We start from the raw sequence: 26,368 nt of genomic DNA on the forward strand, positions 1-26,368 counted from the left end.
AAGACGGGGCCCGGTGAAGTTGCACAGCTGGAGGGAGGCACAGTGAACCCCGCCCGCCAGGCCCCAGAGACCCACCCCGGGCACAGAGGGTGCGCTTCTGGGCCTCTGCCACGAGGTGGCACCGACGGGCCGAGAAATCGCGGCCGCGGCTCCTGAGCCGCCCCAGCCGCGGCTCGCCGCCTCCTCTGAGGAAACAATGCGGCGCCTCCCCGCGTAGCGCGACGCGGCGCGGGCCGGACGCTGGACACCCGTGCGATCGCGCGGCAGGGCGGGCGCAGGGCGCCCTCGCCGAGAGCCATGGGCGCTGCGCGGCGCGGGGTCCGGGAGCGACGCGGGCCGGAGGCGCTGGCGGCCGGGCCGCGGGCCCGGGCCGCCTCTAGTCGGCACTGAGGGCGCGGGCCTGGGGATGAGGGCGCCCGCGGTGGGGAGCCCATTTGCGCGCAGTGGCGCCGTCCCGCCCAGCGAGCGAGCCGGAGCAGGCAGACCCGCGGCCGGCGGTCTGGGGGCGCGCCGCCTTCCGGCCCCCAAAATGTGAGGCGGGGAGGGCGGAAACGCAGAGACGGCCCGGCCGGGAGCCCTCGCCGCCCGCCGACAGCCGCGTCGCTCCCCTTCCTCAGTCCGCCGAAGCCGGAATAGCTAAGCCGCCGACCCCCGCTACCCCCGCTGAGCTTGGACCTAGTTTCCGATAGTAGCGGGTTCGCGGCCCCGACGCGGCGGGACAGGGCCCGGCCTCGCCTGAGGCTCCTCGCCCAGGCAAGTTTGAACAATGATCACAGTCAACCCCGATGGGAAGATAATGGTCAGAAGATGCCTGGTCACCCTGAGACCTTTTCGGTAAAGTTCTCTCCCGGTTGGCGCGGGGAGGTCTTTTTCCTCGAGGGGGCGCGGGTTAGGGGTGCGCGAGGTAGGTCCCTGCGAGGGTGCATGCCCAGTGGCCGAGGGGACGGCCGGTGAAGCTCGGGAAACATGGAACCAGGGGTTCGCGTTCGTGTGGGGCGGGGTCTGTAGTTCCGGAACGTGTCCCGAGTTGGTCCAGTTTGGAGAGGACTCCGGGTGCAAAGGTGGGAATGGGGGCAGGAAGCACCCATGTTATGGCCCTGGGCTCGGGAAGCTGCCCAGCCAGGGCGCCCCTTATCAGCGCTTCTAGGTCCTGCCCCTCTTCGCGGACGGCTCCACCTGTTAGCGGCGTCGCACCTCGAGGACCGGTCTAGCCCTGGGTCGGCCCGCCCACCCTCTCCTCCTGTGCCACCCCTTCCCTACTCCTTTTCTTTGAACACTCCTCTTCTCGCAGCGGGGTGCGGGCCGTCTCCAACGGCAGTGTCCCGAGATTGAGGCAAGGACCCCCTCTGCTGGGGATTCACCCCTGATGGCGGGCGGGGGCGTTGCGGGGTGGAAGGGTGGCGGAAGCCGGGAACGTGCCAAGCGCATGGAGGCAGGATGCAAGCGAAGACCGATCCCCCCACCCCAATCTCAGGCAGCCAAGACCGGGGACAGCTGGGGCCGTACGGGGGCCCTCGGGCTTTGCTGGTTCACCCGAGAGGCCTCCAGATCTGGGCAGGGTTGGGCAGCTCCCTCCTTTCCCAAGAGCCCGTGGAGTCCGGCCTGCGGTTGGAGGAGGTGCCAGGCGAAGGGAGCCCCGCGGGGTCCGAGCGCCTCCTCACCCGGGAGTGGGGGACAGAGGGTGCAGAGGGAGTGTTGGAGGATAGGGTGGGGGCAGCACTCCGGATGCGGCCACAGGTGAGGGTCCAGTAGCTTTTAGGAGCCCACGAGGGCATGAACTGGACTAGCGGGGCTTGGACTGTGGGAGGGGCCGACTTTGAGCCCCTCCCCTCGAGGCCCCTGACCGGATCTCCCCTTTGCCCTGCCCAGCTGGTGTCCCTCCCTTCTCCTGACTTGGAGAACACGGCGCCCAGGCTTGTTGTGCGGGCCTGGGGAGACAGCCTCTCTGACAGCTGGAGTCATGCTGTACCACACCGTCTGGAGGATGCGGGAGGACCTTAGGGCTGGGGGACTCGGAGGGCAGGACCCTGAGCTGGTGAATGGGAGGGATTCAAGAGCCCTGACATAAGGTTCCCAGGGGAAGCGAGCATCTTTGGAAGGAGTCTTGCTCCTCCAGGAAATCTTCTATCTCTAGCTGACCAGTAGGTTGGGAAGGTCCTTACCCTGTCTCATCTGCCCTATGTCCCACCTGCCCCTATGTCCCACCTGCCGTCCAGGCTGCAGGAAGCCCAGCCGCTTACATTTCCCAGTGCAATTTGACTGTAGGGGTGGGGTAGGAGTGGTGGGGACTCCAGCACCATGGACAGCGCCTCCTGTTCTCCCCCCCCCCCCCCCCCAATCCCTCTGGGGTCCTGCCCTGGGTCTTTCAGGCTCTGGGGTTGCATAGGTTCCCCTCCCCCAGCCCCCTGAGTTATGTATCTTCACCTCAGGGTCTCCCTAGACCAGAGACTCACAGCCTGAAAGTGGAGTCTTTGTGTCCCATTCAGACCAGGGGGACAGCCCTCCAACCATATCATCCTTTCTTGTAATTCTCAAGGGCAAGCTGGAATGGCCCCTTGTGGGCGTCTGGTAAAGAGAGTGCAAACAAGGTATGTTGGAAACTTCAGCTCCTGGGCTAAAGGCTTAGATACACTTTCACAGCAGGTCTTTGGGCCCCACAGCAGAGTGGAGGTTCCCATCTCTAAGTACAACCCCATAGCTGGGGAAGGGAGTGGGGGAAGGGAAGGATGAGAAGGTTGAGGGGTCCATCCTTGTCCTCAGGCTGGGAGGACGAACAGCTGATTTCCCCAGGACCCTCCTGGGTGTACAACCACCTCCTCTCACAACAGTCCTGAGACCAGCCTGACTGCATCTTGGGGGTCCCAGGGCCTGAGCCCCACTCTGGGCTTGGTGGGATTCTGTGAGAGGTCCGTGGGGGGGGATGTGAGGGAGCAGTGTCTTTGTGCCATCCTGCCTGCCTTCCCTGTCATCTCCTGGAGGAAGCTTTCAGTCCTCTCTCTGTTTTTGGGCTCTATCCTAGCCCCCCCTTCAATCTCTAACAGCTTCCTTTAAATAGGGGTTGGGAATTTTGTTGCGCTTTTATTTTCTTCCGCAATTATGTGTTTTCTTTAATGCAGTGGTCCCCAACCTTTTTTGGGCCACGGACCAGTTTAATGTCAGAAAATATTTTCATGGACCGGCTTTTAGGGTGGGACGGATAAATGTATCACATGACCGAGACAAGTGTCAAGAGTGAGTCTTAGACGGATGGAACAGAGGGAATCTGGTCATTAAAAAAAAATAAAACATCATTCAGACTTAAATATAAATAAAATGGAAATAATGTAAGTTATTTATTCTTTCTCTGCGGACCGGTACCAAATGGCCCACAGACCGGTACTGGTCCGCGGCCCAGGGGTTGGGGACCACTGCTTTAATGGATCAAATCTTAATTAAATACTGCTTTCCAGTTTCAAATAATGAAGATTAAAATGCATAAAGCACGTCTTTTCTGGAGAGACAGACATGTGTGGGGTTTGTGGATGGGGTGGGGTGAGAGGTCTGGAGGTCCCTGGTGTGACTTGGGCTCCCCGTGGTAAGCCTGGCTCCATGCAAGATGGAGCCCCTCACTCTGACTTGTGAGGGGAGAGGGATCCCCTTTCATCGCTGTAGCTCATCAAGTTCTCCGATTGATTTAAAGTCCCAGAAGAGCTGCTACCTCTGCCCACCCCAGGGCTATGCCAGGGAGCTCGGTTCTCCTGTTTGGGGCCCAGGATCTAGTAATAGAAGCAGCAGGAATCTGTGGCTGGGGACTTGAGGGTGGGTTCCCTATTGTCCGCCTGGGACTACTTTAGTGCCTGGCACCTGGTAAATAAGCAGTGCCTCTGTGTTGAAGCAATGAACAGCAGTCGTCATATTTTGGCCAGCTCTCCAGAGCACCGTGACAGCACACACCCGTATAACCCCCACAAACAGGTGTTGACTCTGACCAGTCCATGGCACTGGTGGACAATCTTCTGTATGCCTGCCTGGTGAAGATATGGGTTAGGGAGAGTTTGGGCACTGAAGGCGGCCACAGGGCCCTACACTTCTAGATCTTACTGTCTGGTAGCGAACCCCTTGAATATGATAAGGAGGTGTCCAAGCACACCCATGACTGCTGCAGCAAGGCCTGTGTGCACAGGTGCTGAGCAGACCCGGATGACTGATGGGATCCACGTGGGTGTCGTTTTACTCTGGCTGGAATCGAGTCATGCTGATTCTGTACTAACTGGTTCTCAAATTCTGGCATGTGCCAGGATCACCTGGAGAGCCCATGAAAACAGTGCTTGTCCCTGCCCCAAAGTGTCTGATTCAGTAACCTGTGTGGAGTCAAGAGTTTACACTTCCAGCATTTCCAAAGTGATGCTGCTGCTGCTGGTCTGGGATTAGGAGAGCTCTGCCAATGAGGCTGGAACCTCACGCCCACGTGTGCAGCCTTGTCCCTTGTGATCTTGTCGCAGTTTGTGGCCAGTTTCTTGTCATGGAGCGGTCTGTCTTCTGTGCTGATGGAAGACCTGGCCCAGTCCCTGACCCTTCATTCTCCTGTCCATGCTCCCACCCACCCCTTGTTCACTCAGTTGTGTCCCAGCCCTCACTGGGTAGGCATGTGTGTCACTGACTGCCCCTGACCCGCCCTGTCGCTCTTTGCAGGCTTTTTGTCCTGGGCATCGGTTTCTTCTCACTCTGCTTCCTGATGACATCTCTGGGAGGCCAGTTCTTGTCCCGGCGTCCAGGGGACTCCCCTTTCACCATCCGCACAGAAGGTATCTCTCTGGAGAAAGGGGAGTTAGAAGTGGTGCAGGCAGGTGTCTTTGGGCAGGGGAGGGAGGGCTTTGACCCGGGCACCGCAGACAGCTTTCTGGGGCCTTGTTCCAGGCACCGGCCCCCTCATCAGTGGATGTGTGAGTGGAGAGGGGCCTTGGCGTGGGCTGCATGACCTTGCCTGCTGCTTTGACTTTGGTCCTGGTCATGATCATCAGGATCCCTCCCTCTAGGCTGGGGAAGGGTCTTTGAGCCATCAGAAAATGCTGCCTGAGTTGCTTCTTTAGTGTGGGGGGGGTCCTGAATATGAAACCGGTCTCTTAAATTCATGCATTCTCTGTCTTTGGTCCAGGCTGTGGCCACAGCAGGGTGCAGAGGGCAGCCCTATCTGTGGGCTGATGTGCCTTATCTCTGGGCTCTTGGGACACAGCCTGGATCTTTACAGTTTTTTTATGTACATGGTACTTACAAGGGCATGGAATGGAGGTTCAGAGCATGGGCTTTGGGAACCAGATGGCCCTGGTTTGTACCCTGGCTCACCATGTACCAGCTGTGTACTGTTGGCCAAGTCACCTACAGGGAAGGAAGTAATAATCATCTTCAGGGGTTGGGTTGGATGAGCTCACATGGCATGGGGGTGTGATGGGGTGATGACCTGGGCACCTTCCTCCTTTATCCAGCTCAGTGTGTCACAGAGGGGAACATAGGACAGTGGGGAAACTGAGGCAAATGGGGTTTCTGGAACTGTCCAGGAGCTGGCTCTGTGGGCTTTCCCTGCCCCTCTGGGAAGTCTGTCTTTGAAGTCCACCCTCTTGGACCCTGTGGGTTCCACTGACTGGCTCCCTGCTCCAGATGACGACAACTACACCCTCTAGTTATAGTAGAATGGTTGTCATCCAGCGGGGTGCTCTGAGGGATACTTACTATGCCATCTGTGTCTCATTATTAGAGTCATTCCTGTGTTTCACATACACTTCTTTAAACTTGCAAGGGCTCCCAGAAGGAGCTTCACATTTATTAGTCATTCAAGCCTGAGTGTAAGTTAATTTATTCCCTGTCTGTCTTGCAGAGACCGTGTGGGCTCTGAGCCTCTGTTTTCTCCTCTGATAAATGGGGATGATAGTGTCTGCGTCATGGGGAGGTATTTAGAGAACATGTACACAGGGCCCAGCATCTGGCAACTAGCATAAGCACATTCATATTTACTGGAGGTGTCAAGTGTGAGATAGGGATGTTGCAAGAAAGGGAAAGGGAAAGGGGCCAAGGTGGTGCCGGAATTTCTACATAGGAGACACCTGAGGATGGAGGTTGGAGGAGCAGTTGGGCCTGTTGTGAAGGTGCTGCGGAGGGAAGCTTGGTGGGGGAACTGGAGGGGGTGTAGGGAGTGATGCTCTAGCTCCCTGGGTAACATCCCTGGGGAGGGGTGTGTCTGTCTGGGTGGGCTGCTATAAGGAGCTTGAGGAAACTGGGCCTCCAGAAGGGTCAGGGATCCAAGAGATGGAAGTCCGAGAACCAGAGAGAAGGGTGTCAGGTTTCTCTTCAGCTCCCAGAGGGGTGGGGAGTGGCCCCTTGGCAGGGGTGGGCCCAGTGGCCCAGATTACCAGGGCCGTGTGGGAGCCCTGCTGAGCACTGCACTCTGCACTTCTGCCTGCTAGATGGGGTAGGAGCCCAACTCCAACCTAGATGTGTGTCTTAGGGGTGGACCAAACCATAGAGGGGACTTGGCCAACATCATGCGGTTAGAGTAGAGGCATTTGTGTGTGTGAACTTTCCACTAGAGTATAACATGCACAGACAAAACACGTCCATGCAACCAGTGACCCAGATCAAGAAACAAAATGTGATCAGCCCCTAAAACTGCCCTCGTGCCTCCTCCCTCTCTCCAGTTCCCTAAGAGCACCAGGATCCTGACTCGAGCAGGATCTAGCGCAGAGGAGTTTTGCCTAACTTTGGGCGTTATGAGAACGGAACTATTCAGCATGTGTCCTTTGTGGGTGCCCTTTGCTCTCGGTGTCACGTCTGTGAGCCTTGTTTTCTCAGGTGTGTGGTTGGCATGGTTTTCACCACCGTGTGGCATTCCATGCTAAGAACGCACCGCGGGGTAGTTACCCTTTCTACTGTTGGGGGGCTTTCGGTGGTTTCCAGGTTGGAGCTTTTGTGAATAGTGCTGTTCTGAGCATTCTAGTACAGTGTCTGGTGGACACGTGGGCGTTTCTGATGGGACGCCTAGGAGTGGAGTTGCTGGGTCTCCTGTTTAAAGCTAACGGCCTAGAATATGGAACTAAAAGTCCCAAAGGAGGTTGTGGACAAGGAGAAGGACCTCTGAGAACCCAGGAGAATTGACCCCGATTTGCTTCATATCTCATTTCTTACTGACTTCCAATTTCTTTCATGCCCTTGAATTAATCTGATTTTTTGGAGAGACCCAAAGCGGAGACTTGGAAGAGCCCCAAGTTTATCTTGGGGGTTTAAAATCCTGATCCTTCAAGTGCCACCCCACACCCTATCTGAGCAGCTCACAAACCTAAGAGGTGCCAGTGATTCTGCTTAGGGGCTGTTCCAAGGGCCTGGGGAGGGATTCCGAGGTCATGGGTAGGATTGGGTTTGTTCTCTGCAGTCCCAGGGAAGAATCAGGAGCTGGGAACCCACATTTCAGGGGGAAAATCCTTGCACTGGTCAACAAAACCATCTGAGCACAGATGGAGAAACACTCCTGCCCTTCCTCAAGCCCGAGGGAAGTGTGGACCCACAAAGACATGGCTGGGGAAGGAAAGGCTTTCTCTGAAAGGAGAGTAGACCCTCCCACAGCTGGTATGGACTATGGCCTCCCCAGGTTCCCCTCCGGGCTGGTATACTTTGTGTTCAAGTTCTCTAGTCTGGGGATAAAATGTGACAGGCACCTCATTGCATATTCTGCTCACTCATCTTAAGATTCAGGGAGAAAGAGGCCGAAGGGAGAAGTATAACTCGGAGGAGGTCTAACCTAATTCTCTCTTGCTGCAGCTGGGCCTGGCTTGGGCCCAGGGGGAGGATTTTTTGTGTGTGCTCCCTTCCCACCCCAGTCCCTCCTCTCTGCCTCCTGCCTCCACTGCCCTCTCTTGTCCTGAGGAGGTCCTTGCTCCCCCCAATGACAGGGGTTGTGACAGTGTGTCTGAGGCTTCCTTTCCAGAGCATGAGTGGCTGTTCCTGGCTCCCTGTTTTGTCTTGAAGTAGAGGTCCAAGGCTGTCTCTGGTGGGTGAGAGGGTGGACGGGGTCGGGTCTGCATGCTGGAGGTCCTTGCGTTACCTGCATGTATCCGCCCAGGTTTCTGCATGGCCTGACCTTGTCAGACTGCCTGGGCTCTGGCCAGGATTGAAACCTGGGTAATACTTGCTCTGTAGCTGTCTCTGGCCCTGGATCTCAGTACCACAGGGTTCTGGGCACTTCCTCTTAGTCAGTTCTTCTGTCCTCCGCTGCCCAGACCCTGGAGCTCCTGTGGCTTCAGCTGGTTTCTGAGGTGGCCACGTGCAGGGTCAGGTGTGCTCACATCTCCAGCTGCACAATGTCAAGAGCAGGGAGGTCTGTCTTATCTGCTCAGGTGGGGGCTCCTTCCATTTCCAGATGCAGTGGGAAAGGATGGGGGTGGGGACAAGAAAGGAGGACAAGGGAGGATGGGAGAGATCGAGAAACAGAGCGCATGTCTGAGGAGGGGATGAAGCCTCGGCAGGCAATAAAACACCCATCTGTAAATGTGAGGAGCCATTTGTATCTCTTGTCCCAGCTCTCTTTATTTATATGGAAATATGGAGGGAACATGTGTGAGTTCTGAGATGTGTCACTGGGGCCTCACATTAAATATGTTTCAATTTAGCTGATGCCAAGAGTGGGGAGGTGACTCCTGTCAAGCCAGGAACTGGCTCTGCTGACAGTCTCAGGGCAAGTGGTGGTATCCTGGGAGCACATCACATGGGGAGGGTAGCCAGACTGGGTGTGTAAGCCAGCTTCCCTCCCAGGGACCCAAACCCTGCCTTGTGCTGGGCAGAAAATGTGGGGCTGCCTTCTGAGGTCTCAGCAGCTTCCGGAGTCTTCAATCTGCAGACGATGTGCATGGCCTCTGGACTCCAGCAGCTGGGGAGGTGTCTGTGGCCTTGGTCCAGTCTGTTGAGGCTGCCTTGCAGATCTATCTGCAAACAGGAGCTCTGTTTCCTTAGGGCACCCATAAGCCCTCAGTCTTCTGGAGTCACTCATTCTGTTGACAGTTTAAAGAACTGACTTAATTCCTCCTATGAAGGGCAATGCAGAATCCCAAATGTCTCCAAGGACTCTCAGGGGCTGGTCACCTCTTTCTCAAATCTCCTGCTTCTGTTGAATTATCCTGCCTCCCCTGCCCCCCACTCTGACCTGGCGGGGAGGGCACCCTGTTCAGCCTTAGTGCCTCCTCCCCCATGCAGAGGTGGAGGTAATGGGATGGGGGCTTGGCTCCTTGCTCAGCACAGCAAAAGGATGATGATTCCCCCTTGTGCCCTTGCCTTTCAGAGCCCTCCCTCCTCCGTCATCATCATCGTGCAGAGGAAGCCACCCCTCCTGTTAGCCCCTCTGGCCGTCCTGCCACCTGCCCCTGTGCCTTGTTCTCTCTGCTTGTCTCTCAGGCTGAGCCAGGAACTCCAGTCTTCCCGCTTGTATGCGCAGTCATTTAGCTTTCTCTTTGTCTCACTGCTCTGGGCAGCTAGACTCTGCTGTGGCCCACCCAGGGCTTCAGCAAAACAAAGCAGAGCTCTCTCCTTAGGAGGATCCTGTCAGTTTCTCCAGGAATAATACTGACCTTTCCCATCACCCTCATCTCTACAGGCAAGTAGGGGAAAACACTGGCCTGCAGAGACTCAGGGGTAGTTAATCCAACACCCCCTTTTTACAGGAGGGGAAACTGAGGCCCAGAGAAGGAAAGTGATGTGCCCATCCATTTAATGGCCGTTTTCTCCAACACCAACCTTACCCCGTGTCGGTCTGTGTGTGTGTATGAGTGTGTGTGAGTGAGTGTGGGCCTCTTTCTCTTCCTGTTGCTCTGCTGTCCTGCCCGCCCTTGGCCCCTCCTTCCCTCTCTCCCTCCCTATTCACTCCCATTATTTCTTTGGAGCTGGAACCCTGGCTCTTTAAGGAGACTGCAGCTCCTCCCTGCTCCAGATTTGGTGCCCGGCTGGCACTGCCATGACATGTGAGTGAGCCTCCCTGGCTCCCAGTGGCCTCCCTTCTGACCGCAGGTGGGTTCAGCTGACAGGGGAACCCAGCCAGAAGGTGACTTGGTGTGAGAATTGGTGACATCCACTGGGCTGGGCCCAGACCTAGGGGATATGGGAGACAAGCAAAGCAGAAATGTCATAAGCAGCCCTTCTCAGCTCAATCCCAGACTTGAAGCAGAGGAGACCAGTCCTCTCATGCTCTCACAGCTCCTTGTTTCTGCCTCTTGTTCCCAGTGGCCTGCCATGCTCTCTCTTGCCCCCTCCTAGCACTGTAACATTGAGTTGCAGTTGGATTTAGTATTGTTGCCTTTTTGGGGATGCTGAGCCGGAGAGTGTTACAATGACTCTTTAACACCCCGTGGCCATATGGGTGTGTATGAGTGTGGCAGAAGCAGGTGAGGGCCCAAGTGTCCCACCCAGCCCCTCTGAGCCTCCTGGGCCCGGACTCTTTCATGAGCAGAGACTTGGTGCTCACACCTCTTGGCCCTTAGGATTCCCATGTCTGGGGGCTGCCCTGTGGTTCTTTGTCTGGGGGCTTTCCTACTGCCGCAGAAAAGTACCAGAGCAGGGCTGTCCCAGGAGCAGCCCTGGAGCAGTGGCGGGTGAGAGATGGTGTGTACATGCCCCCGCTCCCTTGCCTGCGGGGTCAAGTCTACGTCGGGTCCTACACCTGCTCGTTTAACTAGTGTAGCGATACCCTTTCTGGGCTGTCTCCCCAGCCCTGTGTCACCTCCTTACTCCCCAGCCAGGGCTTCCTTCATCGCTCAAATAAATGAACTTTGTTTTGGGATCTGCTTCCAAGGAACCCAACCAAAGCAACCCTGGCTCTCCCAGGAACCCCAGAAGCATTGGGTGTCCTCTGACTCAGCTCACGTGTTTTGAGTGACTCAGAGCCTGTCCCTTGGAGTCCAGAGAGAACCAAGTTGGGAGTAGTGCCCGGAACTGAGCACCTATGGACTGTTTGGATGGGCTGTTTAAAACAAGATTTTATGAAAGAGTCGTGTGTAGTTATAATGACAGGGAATGAATAGAAAGGAAATGGCTGAGAATCTCTGGCTGGTTAACGGGATCTTGGCTGAAGCATCTTGTTTTCATTTAATTTTATTCTTCACAAGGTCTCCCTGGCCTTTGGGAACCCACATATCAGTTTTAGAATCAGGACAAATTCACAATGGTTTTCTCCAGTGAGGCCTAGGGAAGGGGGTGGGGGAGGGATGTGGTCCAGCCTGAGACTTAGCAGAACAGGATCCTAAACCCCTCGAACAGGGACTCACAACCTCTCCTGTGCATCTGAGCCATGTGGGACGCAAGCAAAGGGCAGGGTCCTGGGCCCTTGTCTTAGAGATTCGAATTGACAGATATAGACCAGGGCCCAAGAATCTAGATTTTAAGTCTGGCCGGAGGTTCAGGTGTGGGGTGCATGGTTGACAATTTAGAAACCCTGATCCAGAAGTTCTGTCTGGAGCTTGGCAGAGGGGGCTTTGAGGTACCTGTCCCACTACTGGGCCTTCTCTGTCATCTCACAGACCTGAGGTTATATCTAAAGCTTGATTTTGTAAGCAACCAAACGGAGGCCCAGAGAGGTTGAAAAATTATACCAGTGCCACACAGCTGGTAGGGAGTGGGGTTGGCTCACTGCTCTCTGGATTCCTGTCCTGCAGGTGAGGGATAGGACAGGCTCCCTTTCCTGACCCCGACTCTTCCTGGGAAGATGGGAGTGGGGCTGGGGTCTGAGCCGCTCTGGCCTGGAGACTGGCCTCAGGTAGCCTCTAGGCTGCTTGTGCCTTGTCTGACTGTGACCGCCCTCTGCCCGCAGTGATGGGTGGGCTGGAGTCCCGAGGTGTCCTCCGCAAGATGAGTGACCTGTTGGAGCTGATGGTGAAACGCATGGACACGCTGGCCAGACTGGAGAACAGCAGCGAGCTGCACCGGGCTGCTGGTCATGGGCACTTTGCCCTGGACAGGTGAGGGGGACATGGAGTAGGGGAGGGCTGGTACCCCAGGTGTGCAGCTTCAACATGCACTCCTAGCACTCAGCATTGGTCATCTTTTTTGTTATCCTGGAGAAAACTTGAAGGATACAGGGAGCCACACAGCATACAAACCAGAGCACCTGTTTACCTCTCCAGATTCAATAGCAATTAACCTGTGTCACTCTGGTGGCCTGTCTTTCTTTTTTCATTTTAAATAAAACATCACAGAGGAAAGCTTAAGGGTCCTTTAAGTGCTTCCCCCAGAGACAAGTGCTTTCCTGAATTTGGCGTAAATTCATTCTGAGTACTTTTCCACCTGCATGTTCTACACCGACACGTCCGTTCTGAATGCACGGTGTGTGGTCCTTACAGATCTTCTGTAGGTGGCACCCCACCCACTTCTTTTCACTCCATGTGGTGATTTGGAGCTTTGTCTGTTTTTTTGTTTGTTTGTTTGTTTGTTTGTTTTGTTCCTTTTTATTTCATATATGAAATCATAGCGTTCTTTTTTTTTTTTTAAGATTTTATTTATTTATTATAGAGAAGGGGGGGAGGAGCAGGAAGCATCAACTCCCATATGTGTCTTGACCAGGCAAGCCCAGGGTTTTGAACCAGCAACCTCAGTATTTCCAGGTTGATGCTTTATCCACTGCGCCACCACAGGTCAGGTGGAGCTCTGTCTGTTTTGAGGGGCATGTCCACATGGACTGTGACAGCCCTCTGTCCCCCACCAATGGACCTGTGCTCTCTTTACCCAAAAGGATTGTTGGGTTTATTCACTTTGAATATTCCCTTGCTGAGGCTGGAATGTGCACTGATTCCGCAGTGCCCCAATGACCCCAGGTAGTATACATCCAAATTGTCTGTTGTCAGTATGTGCATGGGCTCCAGACTCCAGGGAATGAAGTCAGGGTGTCTAATTGGGAGTCCTGGCCCTCCCCACCCTGATGCAGCTTTTGGAGGAAGGGGCTTGTGCCCCACTATCCCAGCAACACGAGCTGTACCTGACTTTTTAGATCCTGGAATCTTTTTTTATCTTTTTGAATTTTTCTGAAATGAGAAGCTGGGAGGCAGAGAGATAGACTCCACATGCACCCGACCAGGATCCACCCAGCATGCCCAATAGGGGGCGATGCTCGGCCCATCTGGGATGTTGCTCTGTTGCAGCTGGAACCATTCTAGGGCCATGGAGCCATCCTTAGCATTCAGGCAACTTTGCTCCAATGGAGCCTTGGCTGCAGGAGAGGAAGAGAGAGATAGAGAGAAAGGAGAAGAGGAGGGTGGAGAAGCACCTTTCCTGTGTGTCCTGACCGGGAATTGAATCCAGGACATCCACATGCTGGGCTGATGCTCTACCATTGAGCCAACTGACCAGGGCTAAGTCCTGTCATCTTTTAAGAGGTAGAGTTGCTTGGTGTGTTCTAACTGTGGAAGAATTAGTTAGAAATCCACACTTTGACACAGTTTGGAAAAAGTTGTACCTCAGCCAGTGTGATTTGCTAAAAGTGTTCTGTGAAAAAATATGTTTGAAATCCACACTATGAGGCAATTTACAGAAAAGCTGTATCTCAGCCAGTGTGTGTGATATACAAGCCAAAGCTCCAGGCCTTTCCGAAGAAAGAGGCGGGCACTCCACATTGGAACGTGGCAGGGTTAGGAGACAAGGGAACCTATGAGGCTTGTCTTGGGTGGCCAGACAAGTGAGTCTTAGAAGTCTATGGAGAGGCCTCAAGTGGCCACAATCTTAGAAGTCTATGGAGAGGCCTTAACTGGTATAAGTCATGTGACACTGTCCAGATGGTCTCAACAATGGATGGCTCTCAAGGCTGCATCCTGGAAACAGCTCCCACTGTGGGAATGGTGGGATGAACATATATTCCAAGGGCAGGGGAGGGGAGAGGAGCCCAGCCCCAGCTCTCAGGTCAACAGTGGTTATGCCCTCTTGATGACCTCCAACAAGAAGGAAACGGAGGCACAGAGGAGTTCAGGGCCTTGCTCAAGGTTGCACAGCTGTGAAGGATCTCAGCCTGGGTCTGGGCCCAGGCTGGCTGTCTCCAGAGCCCATTTTTCTGACCACGGTGCCCCTGATGGCCGTTCACTAACCGTGCAGCTCATGTAGGTTAGTTATTAATCCTTTAGCAAGACTTTTCATAAGAAAACCCATTGTTAGACCTTTGCTCTGTTTTTTTTGGTTTGGAAAATGTAGACACTAAAATTACAGTCCTGGAGCCTGGATTAAACATGTTATGGGAATTGAAAGTGCAGCACAGTGCTTGGATCCTGAAGGGAGCTCTTTGCCCACAGGAAGTCAGACGTCTGGGTGGGCTTTCTAGCCATGTGCTGGGTTCCCATTAGATACTGTCTCACCATCTAGGGTCTGAGAATCTGATCAAATAAACTAAAGAGATCCACTCATGAGATATGTATTGGACCTACTACAAGTGCTGCTACAGGTGCTGGGGACTCAGTGATGTCAGTTGTCCTCATTCCTGTGGGGGAGCCTGGCAGCATCTGAGGAAAAGAAATAAATGAGATAATGTCATATGTCGATTCATGCTCTGAAGGATTGGGGGTAGGTGACAGGGAAAGGGCTATTCAGACAGGGTGGTCTGGGAAAGCCCTTTGAGTTGGTGATATTTGAGCTCAATTCTGAAGGATGGTAAGGAACCAGTCACAGGAGGAGCTGGGAGTAGAAAATTTGAAGTAGGGAGAGCAGGAAGAACAAAGGCCCTGGGGTAGGTACAAGGTTGATATGTTAGAGGTAAAGGACAGATGTAAAGGTTAACATGGCAGACTGGTGAGGGATGGGAGAGTCAACAAGGCAGGTGGTGTAGGGCTTTGGCAGCCATGGTAAAGATCATTGGGACACTATTCTGAGAGCTGTGGGAGGTTGTTGGAGGGCTTTAAATCAGGGAGTGATGGGATATGGCTTCTTTTTTTTTAAAGGTTACTGACTATTGTGTGAAGAATGGATTGAGGGCGGCAAGAAGGGAAGCAGGAGGGCCAGTGGCAGAGAGTCAGGGAGATGGCGGCATGGGCATTGGGCTCCCCTGGAGTTCCCTCTTAGGCATGAGACCATTTTCCTCTCCATGAGCAGAGGTTAATCTTCTCTGATGCTGTCTTTGTCCCTTTTGATCCAGCCTCTTGCCCCCTCTTTCATTCTTCCCAGTTTCCTCTCTGCCCCCAGCTGTGTGGCTGCCATTCTGGGCTGCTGATCCAGCCTTTGTCCGCAGATCTCTTCATTGGGGCAAGGGCAGAGGACCCAGCTGGCTCTCTGCTGAGTGTCCTGCTGTGGGTCAGGTGTACCTGGGCTCCAGGTGCTATTGCCAGCGCATTCACTGTGTCTCTTGATTTCTTCTATTTCTGCCCTGCCCTGCCTTCCCCTCCCCTGCCCTGCCCTCATCCCCTCAGGGGGAGCTCACACCACCTCCCAGCTCCATCCCAAGAAATAGCAACAATCCATCATGGCCAACAGAGCCTATCGAGCCCCAAAGGGAGAGCCATACATGCCAGAAACAGTGCTGCTTCTGGTTTGAGAGACAGAAGCTGTGGGTATGTCCTGGGCTGGCAGGCGGCTCTTGCTCACCCTCCCCAGGTTGTTGCTGTGCTGCCTCAGGGGCCCTGAGCATCTCAATCCCAGGGTGCTAGCTGCTGTTGGTGCAGAGTCGTGAACACGGTCACACCCTTGACCAGAGGTGGCTATAACGGCAGGCGCACTGGGCTCGTGCCCTGGGCCCTGACTTCTGAAGGGCCCCATAAAATCCCAACTTCACACTTTTTTCTAATGACACCAAGTTTGGTTTCATATGTGCAATTTTAACATAAATAGTACAAATATATTTTATTTATTTAAAAATATGGTTAACATGTATTTTTATTTTCCCTCTATTTTTTTTAAGGGGCCCAATATTTTCTTCTGTGCCCGGGCCTCAACCTACCTTAATCCGCCTCTGTCCTTGTCCTGGTCATTTCGTCCTGGGGGTCCGTCCTAGAGAAAGAATCTTAGCTTCGGAAACAGTTCTTTGGCACTGTGGTCCTTGTGTCCTTTTTTATAGTGTTAGAAAGATGGAGTGACAATTTCAGTTCCTGCTAGTGAGGGATCTGTTAGACAGGGCACCTCTGCCAGTGGGCTTGGGTCGCTACGGAGAGTACATTGACGGGGAAATGCGGGCATCGTGATGGAAAGGGAAAATGTGAAAAGAGAAGTTATGTAATTATAAATAGAGTTGAATTACACAGCATGTAAAACTCAGTAACAATAAAATACTGCGGAGAAGAGCGGAAAGGAGATACATCAAAATTCTTGTCTATAGGTAATGAGAGGAGGGTTTTTTCCTCCTAAGAAATTTGTTTTTAAAAAGAACCTTATTTAAAACTCAAAAATGCTTCTAGATGTCCCCAGCTGTCTCTGTGCTGTCAGAGTAGCCTGGCCTGAAGGGTAGCTTCCCCGGGGGGGGGGGGGGGGGCTGTCTGCGTGGGAGTGTGTGTGTGTGTAGGTGGCAGGGCAGGGGACACTTTGCTTGTTAAGACAACTTTGGGCTCAATTTTAAAAGACACGCCTCATTTCTCTCAGAGCCTGTACTGGTCCCAGCTCCGAGATTTGCTGCTCACAGGACAGCCTTGTGGTGAAGGGAGTGTGCCTGGCTCCAGCGCTGGAGGGAGACCAGGCTGATGGGGAGGGATGGTGGCTGGGTGAGGTCAGTCCTCCAGGGTGGAAACCTATCAAACGTAACAATAAATATGAATGGGTTAAACTTTCCTAACAAAGATACACAGAGTCTCAGTATTCAGTTATATGCCATGTGTAAGACAGGCCTAAAACCAAATGACACAAAACTGCCCATAAAAGGAAAGGAAAATGTGTCTGGAAAACACCAATGCAAAGGAAGTTAGGGTGGCAGTGTTTATATCACAAAACGCAGAATTTGAGGCAAAAGAACACAACACAATGAAGAATATGGGGAAAATTTCAACATCACTAATTATAAACATTCCACTTTTAAGAAACAAACTTATCAAGTTGGCAAATATGTTTTAATTCTAAGACTTTTATCATTGAAGGTACAACCTAATAGACACATCTGCTTCTACATTACTATTAAGAAGACAACAGGAAGAGGGTCAATATAGTACAGATACCCATGATAGGAAGAAATGTAACCATCAACATCATATTTAAAAAACTATTTAGCCTGACCAGGCGGTGGCACAGTGGATAGAGTGTCGGACTGGGATGCAGAGGACCCAGGTTCGAGACCCCGAGGTCGCCAGCTTGAGTATGGGCTCATCTGGTTCGAGCAAAACCTCACCAGCTTGGACCCAAGGTCGCTGGCTCGAGCAAGGGGTTACTCAGTCTGCTGAAGGCCCACGGTCAAGGCACATATACATATGAGAAAGCAATGAATGAACAACTAAGAAGTTGCAACGCGCAACGAAAAACTAATGATTGATGCTTCTCATCTCTCTCTCCTTTCCTTCTGTCTGACCCTGTCTATCTCTGCCTATGTAAAAAAACACACACACACAAAAAAACAAAAACAACTATTTAGCCTGACCAGGCGCAGTGGATAGAGCATCGGACTGGGATGCAGAGGACCCAGGTTCGAGACCCCAAGGTCGCCAGCTTGAGCGTGGGCTCATCTGGTTTGAGTAAAGCTCACCAGCTTGGACCCAAGGTCGCTGGCTCCAGCAAGGGGTTACTCGGTCTGCTGAAGGCCCACAGTCAAGGCACATATGAGAAAGCAATCAATGAACAACTAAGGTGTCGCAACAAAAAACTGATGATTGATGCTTCTCATCTCTCTCTGTTCCTGTCTGTCTGTCCCTATCTATCCCTCTCTCTGACTCTCTGTCTCTCTCTTTATATATAAAAAAAAATTTAATGAATGGCAGTGTGCTTATCATATGATCTAAGTACAAGAGGCACAATACAAAGCATATGCAGTAAGATCTCAATATGTCTTAAATAAAATACACAATGGGATGTTAAAAACATCCTCCAGGAGAAAGCTGGGTCCTGGCATGGGGTTGGGAATGGGTGTTCTGTTACCCCCAGCCTGTTTTCAACACCTGGTTTTGCCCCATTAATGGCACTGATCCCTTTTCCAAGTGATGAAATCGCACACAGCCCAACTTTAGCTCTGTTTCTATCAATATTGGGACGACATTTATCATCTACCTACCTACCTAGCTATCATAAATATGTGTGTCTGTATGTGTGTATGTGTACTTCTTGGTGTAGGAGAGAGATGTTGCTTCTGCTTTTGCTTGGGGAGGAGCTGGTAGATCCCCTGTCCTCTGTTTGGAGCCCCCCCACACACATTGGGGGCTCTGGATGGGTGTGAAGAGGGGCTGAGAGAGGAGCAATAAAACCACAGGGAAGGCTGGACCCTCGGGTGGTGGTGGTTCCCGTGTCCTGTGTGGAGTGTGTGAGAGGGAGGCAGACACAGAGGACACATGTCCCACCTGTGAGGATTCGTTTATGGCTGTATTGCTGTGTCTCTCGATACATGTGTCTGCAGGCACCTGTGTGCGGGTGTCTCTGTTTTTAAAGGAAAGTGCTCAGTTTCATAATAAAAGTATGCTGGCCAGCTGTGTCGAAATTGATACCCGGTTAATCGAATGCAACCCTCATAAATCATGGGAGGACCTTGAAATTAAACCTCCTTCCCGAGGTGTTCTAGAGAGCTCTTCTGGGGGCCAGAAGAACACAGACTGGAATTGGTGATTGCCTCGAGGGGCTGGGAGGATGGGCTGGAGCCTCAGAGGACCTCTTGTAGCCACTGTTGGGAGAGAAGTGGCCATTGGCCACTGGCAGGAGCCCAAGTTCCCTGCTCAGTCCTGGCCCATGGCTCTTGGCCCTGGGTTGGGAGCAGAGTACTCTGTGGCTAGAGTTCAGCCTGTGGTGTTGGCTGCCTCTTTGAGGGGGACCTGGGGCAGCGCCAAGATGCTGGCTACACCAGGTCAGCTTTGGGGGCCAACTGGCTGTCCAGGAGGCTGCTTGTGCCTGAGCAGAGGGGCTGGTGGTATGGGCGTGAAGTGAGGGATGCTCGGGCAGGAGAACTTCAAATACCATGGATACTTAGAACACCCCAGGATGACCCCCGCGGTTGGGAATGGCTGACCAGGGCCTGGCTTGTCCTTCTTTTACTTTGCCAGTAAGAAGTGATGGTTATGGTGGGATTTCTGGCACTTAGTAGGTGTGAAGAAACACTCAGGCCCAGGTCTCACATGCTGAGGACATTTACTACTTTGAGATGGCGTGGGACAGAGTAAGGGCTGGCACAGTGGGAGGTTGGTTTTACCTGCGCCTGGCCATTTCCCCTCCTAAAAGTAAGGGGCGGGGCCAGGACCTCTAGCTCAGAGGTCCTGGGAGTTGGGAGTGCTCTCCCTGACCCTGGACAGGTTCTCCAGGCTACAGTGCCCCCAGGAGGGCAGTATGAAGGGTTTGGGCACACTGAGGGGTTGGCTCCACCAGGCAGGGCAGGTGAGAGCTCCCCAGGGAGCACCTGTTAGCCCTTGTCCCGTGGGCCAGGGCTGCGGTGGCCCCCTTAGGAGGTGCCAGCAGATCCCAGGCCGTTGCTTTCCCCCTCACACCCTGCCCAGCACTGTTGGCAGACCCTTGTGTCTCAGTCTGATTTGGGCTGCTGTGGGCACCTTTATGGAAGAGAGAGGGTCCTGTCCAGGTCTGTAATTCCCAGATGAAGGAACTTTGCTCAGGCAGGGAGAGGACTAGCCTAGGTCATGGAGACAGAGGGAACCAAGCCCGGCCGTACTGAGAGTTGGAGCAACCTCATGACTGTGAGGGGTGGGGGGTAGAAAGGTCCCATGATTTCTCGTGGGTCCCTGACTAGCTGGGAGGGATGGTGGGACCCCAGGCTGGCGTCAACCCTGCTGACCCTACAAACTTCCTGCTAATGCAGCTGGCTCGACTGTTCTGCCCCGGCCCGGCACATATAGCTTACAGGTTGGGCCAGAGACCCTCAGTGACCTTTAGCTGGTGGGGCCTGTAGGTACCCCCTGCCTGGCTCAGGAATAATTTCCTGCTACAGGGTTAAGTGCAAAGGCCTGGGCCAGACTTGCTTCAGCTAGGAACCAGGCCCACACAGTCCTGGACCTGCAGGGGGACATCATGGGACTGGTCTCTTGGTCAACCTCCCAGCAGTGGCCAAAATCCTCTCCTTAGCCTCAGACCCATCTAAACCTGCGGGTCAGCAGTTTTGGGCGACTCACCACTTTCAGATGTGGTCCATTTCGTGTGGGGCATATCTAATTGGGGGCTTCATCCTATCCACAATGGGTGAGACCTAACTTGGAGTGCCTACTGCAAGTGATAGCAATAACAGGCACCATACACGTGCTGAGCTCTACAGGTGAGGCTAAGTGCTTTAGACCAGTGGTCCCCAACCTTTTTTGGGGCCACGGACCAGTTTAATGTCAGAAAATATTTTCACAGACCGGCCTTTAGAGTGGGACGGATAAATGTATCACGTGACCGAGACAAGAGTCAAGAGTGAGTCTTAGACAGATGTAACAGAGGGAATCTGGTCATTTTTTAAAAATAAAACAACGTTAAGACTTAAATATAAATAAAACGGAAATAATGTAAGTTATTTATTCTTTCTCTGCAGACCGGTACCAAGTGGCCCACAGACCGCTACCGGTCTGTGGCCCGGGGGTTGCGGTCCACTGGGTTAGATCATTGACCCCTCAAAGCAGCTGTGTGGGCCTGCCTGTGACTCTCCTGCATGTCTTGGTGCCCAGAGCAGAGCCTGGCGCCAGGCAGGCACATATCAGTGGGACTTCCGGGGCATCTTTTCTGAGGCCCTCGCCTGCCCCTTACCCCATTCCCGGGGGGTCTTCATTCACGCCGCCCTCCCAGAAGCCCACCAGTTCAGGCTCATCTGTGTTAACCACCTTCTGCTTTTCAAACACACGTTCCAGAGATAAAAAGGGAAAGAAATGAAGGAAGGCCGCAAGTAGGAAGAGTGAAGGGCTCTCAGTCATTTGTGCTAGTGGAAGGGAGACGAGGGAGCATGGCGGTGGGGCAAGGTAGAGGGCATCGTCCCCATCGTCCCATGTCTGGGCAGACAGAATTCCAGGTTTGTACCCTGGTAACAAGCTCTACAGGGTTAGGGTGGATGTTGCCAGGGAAACTTGTGTCGGAACTTTTTCTGCCTTTATTACCTGCCAGGAGGGTGTTGGCTGTTATCCCAGGAGAAACAGTAGTGAGGGTCCACCCTCATGTTGTCACTTTGTAGACTGGGGATGGCCTGTGGTCTGTGGTCTTTTTTTTTTTTTTTTTTTTTTGACAGAGACAGAGAAAGAGTCAGAGAGAGGGACAGATAAGGACAGACAGACAGGAAGGGAGAAATGAGAAGCATCAACTCTTTGTTGCGGCACCTTAGTTTTTTATTGATTGCTTTCTCATGTGTGCCTTGATGAATTGAAGGTTACAGCAGAGCGAGTGACCCCTTGCTCAAGCCAGCGACCTTGCGCTTCAAGCCAGTGACTTTTGGGCTCAAGCTAGCGACTATTGGATCATGTCTATGATACCACGCTCAAGCCAGTGACCCTGCGCTCAAGCTGGTAAGCCCGTGCTCAAGCTGGCAACCTCAGGGTTTCAAACCTGGGTCGTGGCCCTGGCCAGTTGGCTCAGTGGTAGAGCGTCGGCCTGGCGTGCAGGAGTCCCAGGTTCGATTCCTGGCCAGGGCACACAGGAGAAGCACCCATCTGCTTCTCTATCCCTCCCCCTCTCCTTCCTCTCTGTCTCTCTCTTCCCCTCCCGCAGCCAAGCCTCCATTGGAGCAAAGTTGGCCCGGGCGCTGAGGATGGCTCTGTGGCCTCTGCCTCAGGTGCTAGAATGGCTCTGGTTGCAACAGAGCGATGCCCCAGATGGGCAGAGCATCGCCCCCTGGTGGGTGTGCCGGGTGGATCCCGGTCAGGCGCATGCGGGAGTCTGACTACCTCCCCGTTTCCAACTTCGGAAAAACACACACACACACACACACACACACACACACACACAAAAAAAAAAAAAAAAAAAAAAAAAAAAAAAAAAAAAAAAAAAAAAAAAAACCCTGGGTCCTCTGCGTCCCAGTCTAATGCTCTATCCACTGCGCCACTGCCTGGTTAGGCTGTGGCTGTGGTCTTTTGCTCATCATGGCCTTGGTCCTGATGTCCTGTCCCTTGCCCAGCTGTAGGCATAGTCCCCTTCCAGTTGCACTGCCTCACAACCTGCTTATGGGCACCACCTGCCCAGGATGGAGGGGATAGGCATTGGGTTTTCCTGATGCAGTCCAGCTATGTCCCAGGACAGCCTTTTCTGATTGGTTGAGCCCAGTGTTCCATCTGGGGCTCCAGGCTGCATCTCATTCCAAGGACACAGGACTGGGTCTTTGTATGGGCTGTAAACTCTGCATGTGTGTCTAGAGGGGTCTGTCTGGGAGGCAGGAGGACAAGGATTCCGCCTGTTGCTTGGCCTTCCCCAGGAGCAGCTTCTGACATCCACCCTTCTGCGCTGCAACAGCCGTTTCAGCAGGAGCCAGGCTGCCTGGCTGGATGTGTGACCCTGAGCAAGTAACTCAGCCTGGCTGTGCCTTGGTCTCCTCCTCTGTGCAATGGAGCCATTAAAAGGAATCATGATGTCAGGAGAATAAAAAGATGGTGCATATAAAGAGCTTGGCAAGGGAGTGCCCCCCCATGTGGCTGTTTTATTATCATTATCATTCGCAGAATGTCTTTTCCCTGCTTTCCTCACAAGTCTGGGAAAGCCCTGCCTCCCCAGCTGCACCAGGACTTCAGGGGCCCTCCCTCTAGAAAAATTTTTTTTTTTTTTTTACAGAGGCAGAGATAGACAGGGACAGACAGACAGGAACGGAGAGAGATGAGAAGCATCAATCATCAGTTTCTCGTTGCGCATTGCGACTTCTTAGTTGTTCATTGATTGCTTTCTCACATGTGCCTTGACCACGGGCCTTCAGCAGACCGAGTAACCCCCTGCTGGAGCCAGCGACCTTGGGTCTAAGCTGGTGAGCTCTTTGCTCAAGCCAGATGAGCCCGTGCTCAAGCTGGCGACCTCAGGGTCTCGAACCTGGGTCCTTCCGCATCCCAGTCCGACGCTCTATCCACTGTGCCACCACCTGGTCAGGCTAGAAAAAATTTTAAACTGTATTTGTTTTGTGCCTGACCGGGCAGGGCGGTGGCGCAGTGGATAGAGTGTCGGACTGGGATGCAGGGGACCCAGGTTCGAGACCCCGAGGTCACCAGCTTGAGCGCGGGCTCATCTGGTTTGAGCAAAGCTCACCAGCTTGGACCCAACGAGCAAGGGGTCACTCGCTCTGCTGTAGCCCCACAGTCAAGGCACGTATGAGAAAGCAATCAATGAACAACTAAGGTGTCGCAACAAAAAACTAATGATTGATGCTTCTCATCTCTCTCCGTTCCTGTCTGTCTGTCCCTATCTATCCCTCTCTCTGACTCTCTCTCTGTCCCTGAAAAAAACAAAACAAAACAAAACTGTATTAGTTTCCTCAGCCGCTCTTACAAAGCACCCCACTCTAAGGAGTTGAGACAACAGGGACATACTGTTCCATAGTCTAGAGACCAGAAGTTTGAGGTCAGGGTGTCGAGAGGGTGGTGGCAGGACCATGCTCCCTTTGAAGGCTTTTGGGAAAGATCTGTTCCAGGCTCTTCTGGCTGCTGGTAGTTGCTTGGCTCATGACAGCATAACTCGTCTTCCCTGGCCCTCTCTCTGTGTGATTGTTCGGATCCAAATCCCCCCATTTATAAGAACACCAGTCATATTGGAAATGGGGCTCATCCTACTCCAGTGTGACCTCACTGTAACTTCGCTATTTCTGAAATGGCCCTGTTTTCAAATAAGGTCACATATGAAGGTACTGGGGGTTAGGACTGAAACGTACAAATTGGTGGGTGGCAGGGGCGGTACAATTTAACCAACAGCAAAATTATATCATTTTACGACTGTGTTGGTCGAAAGACAAATAGATCAATATTACATTTATTTTATCTATTTATATTTTGGTCAAAACTAGCTTTTCCTAGATGAATCAAATCCTTTTTTTCTTTCTTTTTTTAAAAAATATTTATTTTATTGATTTTGGAGAGAGGAAGGGAAGGTGAGAGAGAGACAGGAACATCAATCTGTTCCTGTATGTGCCCTGACTGGGGATTGAATCAGCAGTCTCTGTGCTTTGGGATAGTGTTCTAACCAACCAAGCTATCTGACCAGGGCACATCTTTGTTTTTTCCCAAGCAACAGTGATATGTTTAATGGTTTACATAAGTATTTATTTTTATGTCTCTGACTAAATTCTTACAGAAACTCTGTCAAAAGCTTGCTGCCTGGCAGCCACATGAGTATGCCTGAGCGTCCCAGCCTTTGCTTTGGTCTGAAAGGGCTGGGCCCTGTCCTTAGTGTATTTGCTGAGGGCCATACCCCTCCCCCCTGCACTGCTTCTCACCACTGGGATGGCTCCAGCAACTTTGTCCTGGTTCCTTTGAAAAGTGGCTTCCAACTGCTTCTGCCAATAGAGGGCAGTGCTGGGAGACTGGAGGGCAGACAGAGGGAGGGAGCCAAGTGTTCTGCCTCCCTTGGGGCTCCATGCTGCCTCCCTGGCAGGGCCGGTCTGCCCTGTGCCTCTGTGCCCACTGTGCCCCGTGCTGTCCTCGAGCCAGCGCGGGCCTTTCTGAATGCAAGCAGGCACCCCCGTCCTCTGGCTCATAGCAAGTGTGCCAGTGAAACCCAGCAGTTCCGAGACTCAGATACAGCAGAAGAATGATCTCATCTTGAGCAATGCTGTCTCCTCACCCTCTGGCTAATATGACATGTAAAACAGTTCTTTGACCTACTTTTTAAAGGAATTAAAACATTTTCATGGATCCCCAAAAACCCATGGGCCCTGGCACAGCACCTCCTAGGCCTGATGCAGAAGTCAGCCCTACCACCACCTTGACCCCATGGTGACAGCCCCTCAGCTCTGGGGTCTCTGGGGCCCCACCAGCTGGAGGCAGCTGCAGGCCATCTCCCAAGTCCATCATGCCCTTTGCCTTTGTTTCCCTTATGGCGCTTCCTCTGGGCCGGGATGTACTGTGGTTTGAGGTCTCACAGCATCTACTTTAATTGTCATGTTAAAAAAGTAAAAGAAAAAGAAGCTTTTGGAGACGTCTAATCATGCTTTATTTGAAAATAGAAAATGTGTACAAATGCTAAGGCTAGTATAATCCTAGTGACACCAAGAACTCCGTTTTGAACAAGTTGAACTTGTTACATTGGACAGATGCCGTCTGCACTATTTAAAGCCTGAGCCAGCAATATGTTTTATTCAGAAACGTGTGTTGTATGGAAATTGCCGAGTGCCTTCCCCCCAAAAGTGAATTGCTTGGCTCTGTAGTTAGATTCATGACACTTTCTCTTGAGGACAGGGTAACTGCTATATAGGTAGGGAGTGAGAGCAGCTTAAGTGATCCCACTCGCTATGGATCATCTTGCATTCAGCCTCATGTCTAACCCTGCCAACCGCTCTGTGTGAGTCAGCTGAGATTGTTCAGCTTTGATGGGAGCCAACCCCTGAGTTCAGAGAGGTCCAGGCACTTGCCCAAGGTCACACAGCTGTTCAGTGGAGTCAAGATTTGAATCCAGGGCCTCTGACTCTGAGGCCCTCAGTCTTCCCAGTAAACTTAAGAATAATGTAGAGAGTCACTGCCCCAGGGCTTGAGAGGTCAAGGGTGTCCCATCTATTCTTCACCCCCAGTGAAGCCTAGGCTTCAGCCAGAGGAGCACAGGTTGGGAGAAGTGGGGGGGGGCAGGGGACAAAGAGAGAACCTGAACTCACTTTTTGTGATGGATGAAAGCCATTTTTTCCCAATTCTGTAGATGGTGATCATATGGGTGCCCAGGGTGTTGACATTCAAGGGGGGAGAGTGACTAAGGGAAAGATGTCTGAGAGGGCTCCGTGGGGGGCAGTGATGACAGAAGGATGAGAAACCCTGGTCAGTGCGCGTTCCTTTCACTGCAGCTCCAACCACACCACAGCCGCGGTGGTGATGGCTGAGACACACAGGGCTGACTTTACCTAGGTGCTGCTGCTTGGTGCCGTTCTCTTCTCCATCTTCAAAGAGAAAGACACTGAGGTACAGAGATGGCAAGTGACTTGCCCAGGGTCACACAGCTCATGCGAGGCAGCCCCCCAGCTCATCTCCTCATGTATCACTATGCATTGAAGGCAAGCTGGCTATTCTCTTCCTGCCAGCATCTGAAGACTGAGGAGAAGTAATCTTACTTCTTCCTGCCTTGAGATCTTTTAAGCAAAAGAAGCATTTGTCCTTTACATCTCTTCTCATTCTTATTTGTAATCTCATGGAAGACTATTGTG

At 52.7% G+C, this 26,368-nt stretch overlaps 1 protein-coding gene across 2 annotated transcripts in view; it reads left to right on the plus strand.

Annotated features, from left to right (window-relative positions):
- Positions 1 to 247: 247 nt before the first annotated feature.
- The window catches only part of MGAT5B (alpha-1,6-mannosylglycoprotein 6-beta-N-acetylglucosaminyltransferase B), a 65,070-nt gene continuing 38,949 nt past the window's right edge, over positions 248 to 26,368 (plus strand). For both annotated transcript variants that reach the window (XM_066237276.1, XM_066237277.1), the window contains exons 1-3: positions 248 to 834; positions 4,672 to 4,784; positions 11,816 to 11,963. In XM_066237276.1, the coding sequence (XP_066093373.1) occupies positions 767 to 834; positions 4,672 to 4,784; positions 11,816 to 11,963 (329 nt within the window). In that variant the 5' untranslated portion in view covers positions 248 to 766. The remainder of the gene's footprint in view (positions 835 to 4,671; positions 4,785 to 11,815; positions 11,964 to 26,368) is intronic.

The sequence above is a fragment of the Saccopteryx bilineata genome, chromosome 6 (genome assembly GCF_036850765.1).
Source record: "Saccopteryx bilineata isolate mSacBil1 chromosome 6, mSacBil1_pri_phased_curated, whole genome shotgun sequence".
NCBI lineage: Eukaryota > Metazoa > Chordata > Mammalia > Chiroptera > Emballonuridae > Saccopteryx > Saccopteryx bilineata.